General features: G+C 35.9%; 1 protein-coding gene across 2 annotated transcripts in view; it reads left to right on the top strand.

Moving 5' to 3' along the window:
- The window catches only part of LOC117420925 (sec1 family domain-containing protein 2-like), a 207479-nt gene that overhangs the window by 11828 nt on the left and 181163 nt on the right, over positions 1-14488 (top strand). For both annotated transcript variants that reach the window (XM_034034686.3, XM_059026650.1), the window contains exon 3: positions 11422-11549. In XM_034034686.3, the coding sequence (XP_033890577.3) occupies positions 11422-11549 (128 nt within the window). The remainder of the gene's footprint in view (positions 1-11421; positions 11550-14488) is intronic.

Here is a 14488-nt window from a genome sequence, read left to right as displayed (position 1 = left end):
TTTCCTCCAAGTAACCTACAAATGCTTATGAGGTCATTTGCTTTTGTCAACATTTTAGGATGGCTAAACAAATATCGAAGCGGCTGGTAAAAGTGCATGGGAACCTAGCATGAGTGTATTGCTTCAGACTCAAATAACAAAAAAACTATTGTGCCTCACTGTGTAAAAACACTTACAGAACAAGTTCAAATCTGGAGACCAGATTTATTTTTTTATTGAAAAGGCTCTATTTAAATATAAGCTGCAAAAAAAAACCCCAAAGCCAGCATGATGTTTTCATTTGCGAAGCCACAAATAGTACTACATTTAGAAACATACTTATTATAGAAGCTTTTACTTTTTCAGTCTAGATTCATTCTTGTGAGCAAGCCTGCATTTAGTGAATAACCAGAAATAAACCATGGAAAAGATAGTAAAGAATGTTTGTGAGTGATTTTCAACAGTGCGTGAATTGTCCCGTTTCTTCAATGGTAAATGGCATGCTCAGGTCACAAAAACAAAACAGCTGCCACTCAAACAAATGTGATGGCTTGTCAAGTCACTTCATGGGGGGCCATACTCACACAATTTGTTTTATTGGGTACGGCACTCTGTGAAACATCTAAGAATATTCTAAAGCATGACAACCTGGTTTTAAGACATTTTCTCCTGACAGGTTCTTGTAAAAATTGTAGTAAACACGAGGAGTGTTTTTTTTTTTTTAGGACTGCCTATAAAAATAGCCATTTTTCCCCCCCAAGATATTTACTCAAACATTTATTAGTTTTAGTGTTGTTAAATACAGTAACTCTTAATTTAAAGTAGGCCACCTAGGATGTTAAATTGATATGTACAGTATGTATAGTACTTTATGTCTTTTGTTTGCGTTTTTTGTATTATTTTTAAGTTACTGGAGCCAACTCTTTTTTTACAGTTGCTAAAGGATTCTGTTCCATGTACTGGTAGCTGAAATAGCTTGGCACAGTCGGCAGCTCTTGTTTTTTTTTAAAAATTTTATCAAACACGTTGATACTGGAGTGGAATGGCACAGCACACTTTCCATGTGTACAACAGCGGGTGCACTGGTTCAGTGCTTGCTGGAATCCTAGGACTATGAACGGGGTCCGAGATCAAACTTATCGTACTGATGCAGTGACTGTTCTGAGGTGTGTTGGCTTTGGCAGTGGGTCATGGTCCTCAATGCCTGGCTGAGCAATTTCTGTGATTGGCATCGGAAGCCGGGGGAGCTGGGAGAGAGAGCACAACAGCTAACAGCTGACCCAGTGGCGGATATGGGACAGTTTGAAGCTACTTCAGTTTCTTAATAAACATTTGTCTTAGGTTAAAGAGAACAATACCATATTTGTTTTCATTTACTGTGCTGCATCTAAGAGAACAGGTTATGCCAAGAAATCACTAAACACAAGGGACCTCAATTTCAAAACATTTACTCTAGTTTTTAAAGAACTACGACATGAAAATTAAGTTACTGTTCTGTTGATTTGCCGAGACCTTGAGATTTATAATACAGTTTAGTCAGAGTACATAAAAGTTGAAAATTCACTGGTGTGTATAGAATGTTTCTTCAGCATATTTCAGGTTTGAGCTACAGTAAATTCTGCATGGCATTCTTTCACAGTGATAGACACCAAGACAAATAATTAGACTTGGTATCCTTGGGGGATTGTTTGAGGCTAATGAGGTTAATGTGTAAATAATGACTATTTTGCTGATGATTGGAAATATGTGATGGGCCCCATGACTGAGAATAGCAACATCGGAAATGCCCTATGAATACCAGCTGGGAGTATCATTATTGTGAAAAAAGGGGGAAATGTGTTCAGAATTTGTTGATTTCTATGCAAGATGGTTAACTTTAAATGTAATATCTTTCCAGAATAATACTTTCACAAGCAATTATGGTATGACGAAGGTTAAACTTGAATGCTTGTGTTTGAGTGCTTTGGCTTTGCCTTTCCTGCTAGCCTTGCTAGAAATTATTGCATTTATGTAAGTGATATAATAGGTAGCAGATGGAAAAGCTCATCAAAAAAACCTGTGATGATCTTTTTCATGAGTCATTAGTTTAGAATAAACCAGGTGTTTGAGGCATGAAGTATGGATTAAATTAAAACTGCACTGAAGATTCCTATTCAGAGAATGTTTTTTATTCAATCTGCAGGACTAATGTGATGTCACACTTATGTTAAATTGAAACAGTCACACAGTAAACTCCCTTTTCTCTCCACTGAGAAAAGGATGTGTTGCAGTAAAAATACATCTGTTAAGAAAGGGGAACAAGACTAAAAGGCTAAAATATGCACAAGAACACAGAAATTGGACTATGGAACAATGGTCAAAGGTGCTTTGGACTGTTGATGGATAGACAACACCTGTGCCTTCTGCCAGTTCTGATGTCAATTCAACGCTTGTCATATTTCTATTCCTTAAGTATTGCTCATCCTTGTTAGACAGCTTTTTTGGTCTTCCAGTCCTGGGTTTGTCAATTACAGATGATGTTTCTCTGTACTTGTTGATTATGCTTCATATACCACACCTTGAAAATCAAGTGATGCGAGCTATTTCACTCAATGTTTTTCCTTCTTTATGCAAGTCAAGGTTCTCATAATAGTAGAAAACACCAGTGGAGGCTTTGAGTAAATTGTTGATGCTCATAATGCATCAGAGTAGAAAAATGCAACATGTCTAAAACTTTTGCACAACAGTGTATATATCCACAAAAACTCAAACCTACTGCTCAGATTATAAGCAGAGCAAGTTAGAAGCAGATCCTAAACAGGACTCAACATTGTACAGTAGGAGGATTGGTTATATGACTTGTCATTAGCATGACAGACAGGTTATGGGCTTCCTGCTGCTTTATAACAAGAATACAGCTTTTCTATAACAGAATGACGGTCTAATGCACTGTTTTAAATTCTTTATAAAAAAAGAGATGAATTGTCCATTTTGACCTGAAACAGCTTCCTGTACTTTGGTGCTGTCAATTTAAAAATAATTAGATCTATATGTCAGTGTATATCACCTGTTTCCATAACTTGTAGGATTATTTTTGGCGGAATGTTTTTGTAAAGAAGATCAAAACCTTAAATAAATAAATACAAATTGGGAAAATCAGGTAGCCAATGAGTATTGAAAGTGGTAATTACATCTATAGTGTTTCAAATCAATATCCATTTCCCCTAAATCATCATATAATTAATATTGAAAATCGGAAAGGAAAAAAGTTTTAAAGCAACTAAACCTGCATTTGAAAGTATGTGGAAGTGGTCAACTCAATATCCTGTGGGAGAAGCTAATATAAATGTGCACAGGAAATATCAGACAATATTAATAGTGCAGGTGGATAACTTTGACTGGCTGGAAAAACAGACTGCCTGGAATTTATAGAATGGCCATGTAGGCCACAAGAGGCCCTCTTAATGAATCAGAAATATTTTGTTTTATAATGGTGTGCTGTCATTTAATTTGAAATAGCTCTACTCTGCACTTAATGCTCCTTTATAATCAGATTTTCTAACTGTAGTAATTAACCAAAAACATATGTAAATCACAGTTTTACTAATAATACTGGGATCAAACACACCTGTCAGTAGGGTCCAGTGAAATGAGTATTTGACACAGGGGTTGTACCGAAGACTGGAGAATTGAAAACGTAATACCGATCCACAAAAAGGGAGACAAAACCGAACCAGGTAACTACAGACCAATAAGCCTGGCTTCTATTATATGTAATCTTATGGAAACTATAATAAGATCCAAAATAGAAAATTACCTATATGGTAACAGTATCCTGGGAGACATTCAGCATGGTTTTAGGAAAGGGAGATCGTGCCTAACTAACCTGCTTGATTTCTTTGAGGGTGCAACATCGACAATGGATAACTGCAAAGCATATGACATGGTTTATTTAGATTTCCAGAAAGTCCCACATAAAAAAATTATTCTCAAACGGAACGCAGTAGGGATTCAAGGAAATGCATGGATATGGATTAGGGAGTGGTTAACATGTAGAAAACAGAAAGTACTGTTCAGAGGAGAAACCTCAAAATAGAGTGAGGTAACCAGCGGTGTATCAGTATTAGGTCCTCTGCTATTCCTAATCTACATTAATGATTTAGATTTTGGTATAGTAAGCAAACTTGTTAAATTTGCAGATGACACAAAAATAGGAGGAGTGGCAAACACCGTTATAGCAGCAAAGGTCATTCAAAATTATCTAGACAGCATTCAGAACTGGGCAGACACATGGCAAATGACATTTAATGCTGCACGCAGACAATAGAAATGTGCATTATAAATATCATATGGGAGATACTGAAATTGAAGAAGGAATCTATGAAAAAGGCCTAGGAGTTTATTGACTCAGAAATGTCTTCATCTAGACAATGTGCGGAAGCTATAAAAAAGGCCAACAAGATGCTCGGCTATATAGTGAAAAGTGTTGAATTTAAATCAAGGGAAGTAATGTTAAAACTTTACAATGCATTAGTAAGACCTTATCTAGAATATTGTGTTCAGTTCTGGTCACCTTGCTACAAAAAGGATATTGCTCTAGAAAGAGTGCAAAGAAGAGTGACCAGAATTATTCCGGTTTTTAAAAGGCATGTCATATGCAGACAGGCTTAAAGAATAAAGTCTTGAATAAAGAAGACTACGTGGTGATCTGATTCAAGCATTCAGAATTCTAAAAGGTATTGACAATGTCTACCTAAGGGACTTTTACAACCTGAAAAAAGAAACAAGGACCAGGGGTCACAAATTGAGATTAGATAAAGGGGCATTCAGAAGAGAAAATAGGTGGCACTTTTTTACACAGAAAATTGTGAGGGTCTGGAACCAACTCCCCAGTAATGTTGTTGAGGCTGACACCCTGGGATCCTTCAAGAAGCTGCTTGATGAGATTCTGGGACCAATAAGCTACTAACAACCAAATGAGCAAGATGGGCCGAATGACCTCCTCTTGTTTGTAAACTTTCTTATGTTCTTATGTTCTTATTTATATCCAGACACAGAAGAACATATAATCATGAACACATGATGGATGATAATGTATTTGCAGGTCAACACAATATGTATACTTTTTCAAACACACTGGTCACAAGTACCAATTTATTGAAATATTTTTTACTTGTGTGGTAAACGCTGATGTGAAATTCCTATTTCCTGTAAATAAATGTATAATATATTGCAGCCATTTGAATAGTAAGACATTAGCTATCACCCTGTCACCAGGCTTCTATCACTGGACCTCCTTACACATAAATCAAACTGTATCCTCTACAAGCTTGAGCCCCAGCCAAAATACACAGACATAGTTAAGTCTACAGCAGATCACACTAACACAGCAGCCTGAAGTTTTGGAGTATAGACAGGAAATGTTTTTTTACTGGCTTGGTTAAACATTATGCCCTTTGTAATGGTCAGACTTTGGGGGTTTCTCTTTGTGCATTTGCAAATTGTGTTCAAGTAAAATCAATGGCTCAGCTTTTTGTTTTTCTTTGCTTCCCAACTGATCAACTTCATTCCTACAGTACTGATTTATATTCTTGCTTATATAAGTAATTTGGGCTTCGAAGGAAGCACTGTGTAGGGTCCTTCTTCACAAGTTGTGCTTGTATCAGTCTCAGTTGTTATTAAAAGTGGGTATACAGTAGTATGTCTTTGTAATTTTTTTGCTGTACTGGTTTTATTATTGTAATGAGTTGTTGTAGAATAATTGCACATGCAGAGCTGGGTAGCCACTTTTCTGCTATATTCCCACTACAACCTGAAACATGCCGCTTAATAATAATCTTTCTTAAAAAATAATCTTTCTTATTTCTGTTGGAAGAAGTTTTGGAGTTGCTTTAGTTTAGGTTAAGCAAACAGGTTTTGTATTCTTCTAAAATTCACTATGTGTACTTTTTAAGAAAGCATGTCATTGTTATTCCAGTCTGCATTAAGCAGACCCTTTCCATTTTAAATGGCCAAATTGAGACCCAGTATTCCTGTTACACCACAGTTGTCTATTGTTGTTTTTAGTTGTTTCTGTAGGTCTCTACAGTATATGAATAGCAGTGTGATTGCTGTAGATTACAAGTTATTGTTAACGTGTCAGTTGATGGGCTAATTTCTCAAGCAAGTATGTTCTTTAAAGCATTACAGTATGTGAAGTTCATATAAGCAGTGCACTACTGGTATTTGAAACAAAGCCCTAGTTTTTATTCCATCTAAAACAACAATCAAGTTTTGTTAAAACTCCACCCTAGAAATAATGTGCTGATTCCCAGTACTGTTGCTTCTTTGGATAAAGTTACAATATTAAGAAACTTTTAAAATATGTCTTGAGAAATGTAAAATGTGTACTGTTGCAACTGGCAGTTTCTCTGGTCTGTAGGAGTGTAGCTCATGGGAGTCCTTTTTATTTTTTTTGGCTGGGGTAAAAATCAACATGGGTTCCATTCGCCTTACTGCACTTTCTAACATTTTCATGCAGTTGTGTATTGTGTATTTACATTGGACTTTCAAGTAATACTTACTTCAGTGGCCTCCCAGAATTGAGCATCTACTGAATGCGTTCACAGATACTGTGCATGTGACCATGGAAAGTGAATAAAGCAAGACTGCTACCTGGTGAAAGATTTATTTGTAAATGTAGACAACAAACTGCTGCTTACAAAAACAGAAGCAATGGTAAACGAATTCCATTAGCTTAATATTTTGATGTTAATACTGTAACTGCATTATATCTCTGAGGAGTACCTGTAATACATTAGTGTTTATTTTATTGTTGTTTTAAGATTGTATGCACTGCTGTCTGCTTCAGGTATCCTCTATAAAATATATATTGCTTCTTAGTGGAATTCTGTAATTTAAACAGTAATGAATGACATCAAGACTATATTTATCAGCATATTTAATGATTTGTTTAAAAGGGGAGTTGAAAATCACTATTGCTTAGTCAGATGCGTAGCGTACATTGAGGCAGCAAAAATTTAATTTCTGCATCAGTAAAAATCTATTCCTAGCTACGCCCCTGTTAGTTCAGTTTCTTCAAGCATTTCTTTAAGTCCAAAATGACCAAAGATTCATGTTCCTGTTTGACTACTTCTTGAAGGAGTACAGTCCTGTGTTACATTGTTTCCAAGTTTAATTTGCTGAGCCAAATCAGCATTTTGGATTAGGTTGTCAGGACGTTTTTAGTTTGTATTCAAATAAATTGAACATTAGTTGGATTTGGATTATTATGTATGTGTGTGTGTGGTCATGCAATCTTCCAACCAGAAGGGTGTTATGCAGCCAGAAAAGGGCATGGATGCCAAAGCTAGTCTCCTTCTCTCAGTCCAAAGGTGTTCCTTCCTCTTCTGCAAATACTGTAGCCACCATCTACATTAAAATCCCACCTCCCTTTATTCTGCTCTAACCATTTCTTCCCCTAGGAGAAACCAGGCCCTAGCTCCACCTTCTGCAAATCAATAAATTACCCTATTGGCAAATTGCTCACCAGGTTATCCCATACACAGTGTAACTAATCCTATCTGTTTTAATGAGGGGATGTGGAAACAAATGATTGATTTGCAAGAAAGTTTCTAACTTAAGGGAACTCTGAACAAGCTTGAATGTTGGAGGGATGCACTTTTTACAAAAGTTATACTGCCAGTTTTTGTACCCTCCTCCTGGGGGAAAGGATTGTTAGTTTAGACTTTCAATATATGAATCGCCCACCAGCATGTCATCAACCATGAATGCTGTTTGTGACAATAAGCAGTGAGGAATTCAACAATTGACTAATCTAAATGCTATTTTCACAGTTTACATTTTAAATGATCCAGACTTCATGTAAGCTTTAGTCACTTTATTACCTACAGTACCTTCCAACTGTCACTACCTCTCTCAACCCTGAGTGTGTTAAAGCTGAAGACAGTTTCTTGTTTCTTCTTTTACAGGCATAGTTGGTAGCATACTAATAGTTTCTTAATGGTTTTCCCAGATTTTGGTCACGCTTGTTAGAGGTGAGACTTGTTAGTGAAGATACTAAACAAGCAATAGATTTACGGCCTGTGTTTGTCTTTGTACCTTAAAGCCCCAAAGAAGTTCCTTAAAATTTATTTTACACATGCTGTCACTTGGATGTTGCCAGCATGTACTACTAGTGTGGTAACTGCACATCAGTCTGAGAAAGGCTTGAAAGAATTGGTCATACCTTGTTCAGTAGTGCCCCTAAAGATTTAGCCATGGGGATGGGGTCAAGAATTTAAACCAGACCGTAAACATTAGTCAAGGTTTTATTCGTTAAAAAGCTGGGAGAAAGACAAATACATTCGGCATTTTGATGTATGTGTTTATCATGTTGTTCATTTTCTAACCAAATACTTTTTTTAAGTTCTTAATTTAGGTCATGTTATCAAAATACACTGTAAAATATTTTAATCTATGAAAAGTAAAAACATTTTTTAAAGTAACTAAAATAAGGTAAGAGAGAGGTTTTATTAGAAAAAGTCTTTTAGAAGGTTTTGAATCATACTTTAACTGAGGAATATATATATATATATATATATATATATATATATATATATATATATATAAAATACATATATATATAAAACTGCAGTGTGCAATATTGAAGGCATATGAAAGAAAAGTTTTTTTTTTTTTTAAATGTACACACTTTTTTTTAAAACATTAAAAAATATTTTATTCAAGACGTTTCAGGCAAAAGCCCTTCTTCAGCTGTTTAAAAAGAAAAGTAAACACAGTGCAGTAAACTTGTTATTCAAGAATTGTAATTATACAAAAATTATTCATCCACAGAATTTTTGTAGAATTACAATTCTTGAATAACAAGTTTACTGCACTGTTTACTTTTCTTTTTAAACAGCTGAAGAAGGACTTTTGCCAGAAAAGTCCTAAAAATAATTATTTTTTTAATCTTTTAAAAATGTTTTGTGTACATTTAAAAACAAAACAAAAAACTTTTCTTTCATATGCCTATATACAGTGCCCTCCATAAGTATTGGGATAGTGAAGTCAAAATTGCTATTTTTGCGGTACACTCAAGCAATATGAAAATACGAGTAAAAGATTAATATGAGGCAAAAGTACAGAATGTCACCTTTTATTTCTGGTGGTTTCAAGACATACATGTTTTACCAACTAAGAATAACAGCACTTTTAAAGTTCCATCCCCCATTTTATGTGAGCATAAGTATTGGGACAATTCAACTTAAAGCAAATATAAGAAGTATAAAAGCTAGTATTTAGTCGCAAATCCCTTGCATGCAATAACAGCAGTGAGTCTGCGACCCACTGACATCACCAAACTCTTGGTATCGTCCTTTGAGATGCTTTGCCAAGCCTTTACTGCAGCCATTTTCAGCTGTTGCTTGTTTTGGGGAGTTTCTGACTTCAGTCACCTCTTCAGCAAGTAAAATGAATATTCAATTGGATTTAAATCAGGAGATTAACTTGGCCAGTCTAAAACTTTCCACTTTTTTCCCCCCAATGAACGTTGCTTTGGCAGTGTGTTTTGGGTCATTGTTCTGTTGCATTGTGAAGTGCCGCCCAATGAGTCTGGTGGCATTTTCTTGTACATTGGTAGCCAAGATGCTTCTGTACACTTCTGAAGCCATTCTGCTGCTGCCATCATTCGTTACATCATCAATAAAGATGAGTGAGCCCGTTCCAGAGGTAGCCATGCATGCCCATGCCATGACACTACCTCCACCATGCTTCACAGATGAGGTGGTATGCTTTGGATCATCTGCAGTTCCTTTTTTTCTCCACACTTTTGCCTTCCCATCACTTTGATAAAGGTTCATCTTCGTCTCATCTGTCCATAAAACTCTGTTCCAAAACTCTACTGGCTCATCTCTGTACTTTTTAGCAAATTCTAATCTGGCCTTTCTGTTTTTGGTGCTGATCAGAGGTTTGCATCTTGCAGTGTAGCCTTTGTAATTCTGCTGCCGAAGTCTTCTGTGAACAGTAGATTGTGACACTTTCACCCCAGCATTCTGGAGTTTGTTGGTGATTTCACTGACACTTATTTTAGGGTTGTTTTTCACAGCTCTGTTCATTTTTCTGTCATCAACTTCTGTTGTTTTCCTTGGCCGACCTGGTCGTTGCCGATTGCTGAAGACACCAGTGGTTTCTTTCTTTTTCAGGACATTCCAAACTGTTGATTTGGCTATGCCCAACTTTTGTGCTATGGTTCTAATTGAGTTCCTCTTTTCTTTTAGCATCCAAATCGCTTGCTTTTCTTTCATAGACAGCTCCCTAGTCTTCATGTTGGATTATGCCTACTGACACCAAACACAGACTCCAAAGGCAAAAGCAAGGGATAGAACTGAGAATACACATTCACAGCTCTTTTATGTGTGAACAATCAATGCAACAGGAAACACCTGATCAATTAGAAACACCCGTGAGCCAAATGTCCCAATACTTATGCTCACATAAAATGGGGGGATGGAACTCTGAAAGTGCTGTTATTCTTAGTTGGTAAAACATATATGTGCTGAAACAGCCAGAAATAAAAGGTGACATTCTGTACTTTTGCCTCATATTCATCTTTTAATCGTATTTTCATATTGCTTGAGTGTACAGCAAAAATAGCCATCTTGACTTCACTGTCCCAAACTTGTTTAGTTTCATAAGCCGCTCAACACTAAAAAAAAAAAACAGAAGAAAAAAAATATCTTGTTTCCTTTCAAACACAATATTGCTCAATTTCAACTCCGTCCCCAGTCTGCAGTGTTGAGGAATGGAACAGATTACATCTGATATTAAACATATGGTAGCAGTTATCATGAAAAGGGAGCTTTTTTTTCTAAAGAATGAAAATCGGGATTGCTGTTATTTTTTTCTAAGAAAAAAAAATGTAATGTCAACGTTTGGTTTATAATACTACCTATTAAATCATAATAATACATCTGGCCTAGGTTCCCTTCTTGCAAGACTATAAGACAGTATATCGTTAAAGAAGTATATCATTAAAGAAAGTTGACAAAACAGAAAATAACTACTGTAGCTGGAAGACAAAGGAACAAAGTACACCTTTTCAAATGTCTGGTCAAGAGACCTAGAAATCTGAATTCCCTCCGCGGTTACCAAACACCTATACCAAATGTTAAAGACTACACTTTAATAGACAAGTATCAAAAAGCACTACAAACCACATATGAACCCACAGTTCTAACTGTAGTCAACCCCCAAGATGCAAGCTGCAATACTATTTTGGTGCTTTAACTGTTGCTTCTATACTTTATTTTGTAAGATGTAGAACAAAAAAAGTCTGTTTCCTGTTGTTCCTCGTAGCGTTCCCTGTTTCAGAGCTTCTTGCGCAATGAGCTGTGCATGATGCTACAGTGACATTGCTCAGTTGTGCTGTAATTGCTGCATTATCCAGCAGCCGTTTAACCTGACCCTCCCATTTCCTTGCAGTGACCCTGCGGCTCAAGCCCTGTGGGAGTCCATGCTGAACATGAAGCAGAAGGAGGCTGTGATGGAGGTCCGGAGACACCTGGTGGAGGCTGCCAGCAAAGAAAATCTGCCTATTAAGATGAGCCTTGGTAATACTGCCTTTCACAATGTTCATGAGATTGCATAATCCTCTTTTCATTGAGAAAGTACCCCAGTCATCCCAGCAGCAGGGAAAAAATGTAATAACAAAGTTGTGAAATGCGACAGTGAACATCTTCTCACAAAGCTTTATTCTTAATGAATATTTCAGTTGGATCCAGGCTTCATTTTTAGAAGTGAATAATGGAGCATCATTTTGTACACATGAGTAACGTAACTGATTGTATAAATTTAAGAAATTGCCACATCACCACTAATTACATTTCGTTAAGTTTGTTTGCAGTGATCTGATTTTATACCTGCTGTTGAGATCCTTTGAAAAATTGATTTGTTCCCTTAATTTGAATTTTTTCTGGACACCCCTTTGTATGATCTAGTCCAGTGGTTTTCACCCCAGGTTCTTAAGTAGCCCTTCGCTCCAGGTTTGTGTTTCAACCAGGTCTATTTTTTCTGTTTTTAATTTGTATTTATGTCTGGTGATGAACACTGTTTTAAAAAAAAAATAAATAAATACATTTTGTTCTTGGTTGAAAATCTTTTCAAAATGCAGTCACTGTTTTTTAGTACTTTTCTGAGCCTGTGTCAATTTACCAAAATAATAACTTCACGTCACAAAGTCCTTTTGTTACACAGATTGCTGTTTTGTCTTCAATTAGAACTTAGTCAATCACAATTCAAACAACTAGGAAATATAACCACACTAATTAGGGGGAATGCCAGTACCCCCACATATGTTTTTGTTTTGTGTTAAAAGAAACATGATATAAACTAAAATAGAAACAACCTTCAGTATCCTGTGAATATATTAATACCCTGGAGGGAATGTGTGGCTGTGAAAGGTACACAGTGCCCTCTTGTGGGGTGTTTTTTTTTTTTTTTTTTTTAATATGAGTGTTTACATATGTAGTAGAAGGAAATCAAAACCACATGTTGACATCTTATGTGTGCTCTCTGTTATTAGCAAGTAAAACACAACATGCATAAACGTTTTTGAATGAACTATTTTCTGGTTTATCACCAATACTGTCAGGGATTATTTTAATGCTGAGAAATGGAAGCAGGGTTCTTCTCTCTAAGCCTGTAGGCTTTTAAGGAGCCGTAAGGGTTGGTCACAGATTGGAGCCATCCTGTCTAGCTCCCACGGTGGCTTTGTTAACTCTATCTTTAATAACGCAAAGAGAGTGCTTTTTTATTGACATCCAGCTTCACAACTCCTGGAAGACACTTTTTATTGTCATATCAATCACATATTAAACAACAGATTATTAAGATGAAATATGTTTAGGGGGGAGGGAAACGCGTCCCTGTGACACGTTATGTTTTCTTTGAACTGAAGCAAAACATTGACAAGCCAGGTCCATGTGTACAGGCCCCACATTCTAATATGTTACCATTGTTTTTATTTGCAGTTTAGCGTGTCAAATGTTTTGGCAGAGAGTCTTAGTATCAGTGGTGATAGGACTTTTCAGTTTTTCAGTTATTTAAATGCTTTTCTAGAAGAAGAGCTCATTGTTCCAATGCAAACCTGTTTGACCTAGGTAACAACAAGAGTCTTTTCATGACAAGAAAATTACCTTACCTGTGTTTCCCCTTTAGTCCGTTAGAGTTAAAGTAAACCAATGACACCGTGAAGTTGACAATACAGAACAGATTAAGGTGTAAATGAACATGTGATAAACCGTACAACTTCTTTTTTTTATATATATATATAAAACAAGAGGGGATTTCCAAGGATGCCTGATTTGGTAGTTACAGTGTTGATGTGCATTGTCCTCCTGCAATTGTATATCAGTGAACCTGTAATTTCAATAATTTATTAGTTAAAGATTAGTGAATAAGGCCCAATGTTTTGTTTTGTATTGGAGATTTGTAATGCAGATTACATTTTTTTTTTATCAGTTTTCAACTACTGGGTCTGTTTTGAGGATGCTTTGTGTTTTTAAACTTCTAATATGATGGATTCTTTACATGGGAAAGCCATTATTGATCACGGAAAGACAAAATAAAGTGTTCCTTTAACAGTACTTGACTGTTTGCTTTACAGAAAGAAAGTAATATGTATCTGATATAGGATGTGGCAGGGACTTTTGGCAAGCTTCATATACAGTAGATCCTTTATGATCTATATATAAAGTCGAATGTCTTTTTATGCTTTACATTATTCCATAACTAAACAACATATGGTTAGTATGCAACAAACAGACAAGTTTACTGGAGGAGGTACTCTGATTTTATAAAGCTGATGGAAAAAATTGACTTTCTTAGATTGCAAGATCGAGCCAGTCCCAGTTGAGAACTGACAGTGTTATTTATTTATGCAGTAAGTTTTCACGTTGTCAGCCAGCAACTGTCTGCATTAATCTATCTCTGTTACTAACATGGGGCAGAAGTGGTAAAAAGTTGACTTTCCTATTTTTACAGTTTAAAAAAAAAAAATTATCTTTTAAACCTGTTTAAGTTATTGCACATATTGCTGGTAGTGTTGTCATTTGTATTATTGCGCCACAGCTACAGGAATTAAAAACAAGACACCTCTGTAATGAACTTCTACTCTGGCAGCATTTTTCTGTTATGCTCTGTGCAGTACAGATATTGTAGATCAACTGTTTTTTGTTATATTTATAGGGATATAAACAGCTTTTGTAAGGGATGACAAATATGCTCTCTGATATTTGAATATAACTCTTGTATTACAGGTGTCCACACATTTTGGAATTTTTTTTGCTATTCGGTTGAAAAGTTGCTTTAAACAAATCACTGAAATACTGTAGACAGCCTGTTAGCGGGGTTGTGACTTATCTTTATTAAATTAAGGTTGGCACAAGAACCAAGTACATTCTGGCTAACCTTACTGTAGCTTTTAGAGGATGAGTCTGTTGACAATAGGACTGTCTGGATTTCTTTGGACAGCATTCAAGCTTTATTTGAA

The sequence above is a fragment of the Acipenser ruthenus genome, chromosome 1 (genome assembly GCF_902713425.1).
Source record: "Acipenser ruthenus chromosome 1, fAciRut3.2 maternal haplotype, whole genome shotgun sequence".
NCBI classification, from domain to species: Eukaryota; Metazoa; Chordata; class Actinopteri; order Acipenseriformes; family Acipenseridae; genus Acipenser; species Acipenser ruthenus.
Note: the sequence above shows the minus strand (reverse complement) of the source record. Positions and strands in the feature narration are given on the sequence as shown.